General features: G+C 56.6%; 1 protein-coding gene across 1 annotated transcript; it reads right to left on the minus strand.

The window, feature by feature from the left end:
• Positions 1–518: 518 nt before the first annotated feature.
• LOC148594099 (transmembrane protein 203-like) lies at positions 519–935 on the minus strand (the record flags this gene model as incomplete). The annotated part of the gene is made up of 1 exon (XM_088528022.1): positions 519–935. A coding segment is annotated over one exon (417 nt), but the record flags the coding sequence as incomplete, so codon positions are not given.
• Positions 936–2,907: the final 1,972 nt, after the last annotated feature.

The raw sequence follows: 2,907 nt of genomic DNA on the forward strand, positions 1-2,907 counted from the left end.
AGTTCCTGCGGAACTTTTGGTGCTTCAGTTTGTGGCCATTACCTCTAGTTCTGTCAGTGGCCACCAGGGAAAAGAGACCAGCACCATCCTCTGCACTCCCTCCCTTGAGGTACTTATATACACTGATTAGATCCCCTCTCAGCCTTCTCTTCTCCAGGCTGAACAGACCCAGCTCCCTCAGCCTCTCCTCGTCGGGCAGATGTTCCAGGCCCCTGATCATCCTTATGGCCCTGCGCTGGACTCTCTCCAGCAGCTCCACATCCCTCTTGTACTGTGGAGCCCAGAACTGGACACAATACTCCAGATGAGGCCGCACCAGGGCTGAGTAGAGGGGCAGGATCACCTCCCTCGACCCGCTGGAGATGCTCTTCTTAATGCACCCCAGGATCCCATTGGCCTTCTTGGCCACAAGGGCACACTGCTGCCTCATGGTCAACTTATCCTCCATCATTACACCCAGGTCTTTCTCCGCAGAGCTGCTGTCCAGAAGGTCAGTCCCCAGCCATCCGTGTCGCCCCTCAGTTCACGCGGCAGGCGCGGAGCAGCAGCTGCAGCAGGATGAAGATGGGCGCCATGACCAGCCCGTACCAGAGCTCGCGCGTGCCCTCCGCCAGCTTCTGGCACAGCAGCAGCTTGAAGACGAACTTGAGCCCCAGCACGGTGAGCACCCAGAGCAGCCGCAGCACGGCCAGCCGCTTCTCGCCATCCTGGCAGAGCCGCACGGACACGATGGTGCTGAAGTAGGTGCTGAGGCCGTCGGCGGCGAAGCAGGGCCCGAGCACGGCCCGCCAGGAGAGCGCGGCGGCCGCGCCGTCCGCCTTGAGCGCCAGCAGCGCGGAGCAGAGCAGCAGCGCCAGCCCCTGCAGGCCGAGCTCGCAGGTCGCCAGGCGCAGCCACTGCCCCAGCTCGCGCAGCGACAACAGCAGCGCCGCGTGACGTCAGCGCCGCGCCGTGATGTCACTGCGGCGCCGGGGGTGACTTCGCGCCTGCTGAGAGCCTCACTGTGGCTGGGACGTCGCTCGGCGCTGGGTGATATCGTCAGCGGCAGCTCAGTGGCTCCCGGCACCCCAGGATCCCCCTTCCTCCGATTCCTCCTTCCCCCAGTTCCCGCGTCCCAGGTTCCCCCTTCCCCCGGTTCCGTCGTCCCCGGATTCCCCTTCCCCCGGTCTCTGCGTCCCCGATTCCCCCTTGCCTCCGTCTCCGCATCCCCAGTTTCACCTTCCCCCGGTTCCCTCTTCCCCCCGTCTGTCCTTGCCGCGCTGGTCCTGTCACTCTCTTCCCGCTTCCCGCAGTGCCTCTGTCCCCAGTTCCCCCAAGTCCCCGTGACCCCCTGTCCATGGTGCCCGCGGCTTCCAGTCCTCGTGTCCCTGGGACTTTGATCCTTTGGTTCCCCTTTCCGGCGGTGCCCCTTTCCGCTGTTCTCCATGTCCCCAGTTCCCTCATGTCCCAATGCTCCCGTGCCAGGACCCCCTTACCCTGGTTTCCCCATCACCCTGATCCCACCACACCCCTGTATCCCGGTTCCGCTTCCCCCGATGGCTCCGGTTTGCAAGTGTAAAGTTTTCAGAATACTGTATTTTCAGAAGGAAGAACATGTCAGCCAGGGCATTAGCTTAGGTTGAAAATTTGTCTTATTCCTTCTCTCTTACCAGTATGTTCTTTTAAGCTCCATGTCCAAGCCCACCCCCATTCCCAGGAGACTCAAAGATGCAATTCTCTTCGAGATGAGGCACTTCTCCATTCTGCTGTACCTCTTCTAACGACAAGAATGGGCAGCCTATAGGGACATATCTTACACTTACGAACCAGCATTCAGGTGATCAAGCTGGTGCCGACACAAGCACCCTTGCTCAAACCTTCAGAAAAAACATTATTATCCACCCACAGCAACTTGAGAGAAAACGACAGGAGCTTTTAGGGCCTGTGTTCCACATCCTTCATACATCTAATGGCTGCATCATGTGATTTCCTCAGCAGCTTGGCATACTGCACTTCTGCTTTCTCTTCACAGGACACCCCATCACCCATGAGTCCAAATTCACTGGCTTGAGCTCCCAGTGCTATCAGGATAAAAGTGGGTCAATGTGTAGGGCACATTAAACGCAGCCAACACCTACCACACACCTCCACTGGCTTACGGCAAAAGACGAAGACAAGAGAAGCCAATCCAGAGTGCTCCCTTGCACCCATCACAGTCCTTACCTGGCTGTAACTGCTGCTCAGCGAGATTAAAGCCCTGCTGGAAGAAGCGTCACTGCTTCACAGAGCCTGCAGCTGAAGGCTGTGGCCTGGGATACGACCCGAGGCAAAGCTGGGACTGCCCAGGGGGGCAGCTTGGGCTGTAACTCAGCACCCTTTGACCCTGGATCACAGGAGGAGGCCTAGAGGAAGGGACTTGCTTCCCTGCCAGGTTGTGCACTGGAGCTATTTGTACTGCTTCAAGAAGCAGAAAAACACAATTAGCACTGCACATGCAGCAGCCTCAAACTCTCCTCCTTCCTCTAAATGCACAGCAAAACACAGACATGCAGCTTTCTCTGAATAAAATGCAACAATGCTAAAAAGCCCTCTTCCCAGCTCCATGGAGAGGTCACAAATTCCTTGTCCTGCTTCACGGCGAGTCTGTCCGACTGCCCTTTAGCAGCCCACTATCTCCTCCTTTTTATGGCTTGTTTCCTCTTCAGTTCTCCCCTCCACTCCCCTCTCCTCACCAATTTAGCATTCCTGTTTTGAATTTTAATATGCTGCAAGTAATTCTGATGTGTTCAGACAAAGGAGTTGAGAATTGCACTTGATCAAGATACCAACTTAAAGAAGATAAACAGGCATTTATGATACATAGCTGCATTCTGCATCCCTAGAAGGATCTGCTGCTTACAAGTTGTGACCAAGGTAGTTGATGCCAGC

This window comes from Tinamus guttatus, unplaced genomic scaffold, assembly GCF_059628265.1.
Source record: "Tinamus guttatus ecotype Peru unplaced genomic scaffold, ASM5962826v1 Tinamus_guttatus_pri_ptg000297l, whole genome shotgun sequence".
Taxonomy (NCBI): Eukaryota; Metazoa; Chordata; class Aves; order Tinamiformes; family Tinamidae; genus Tinamus; species Tinamus guttatus.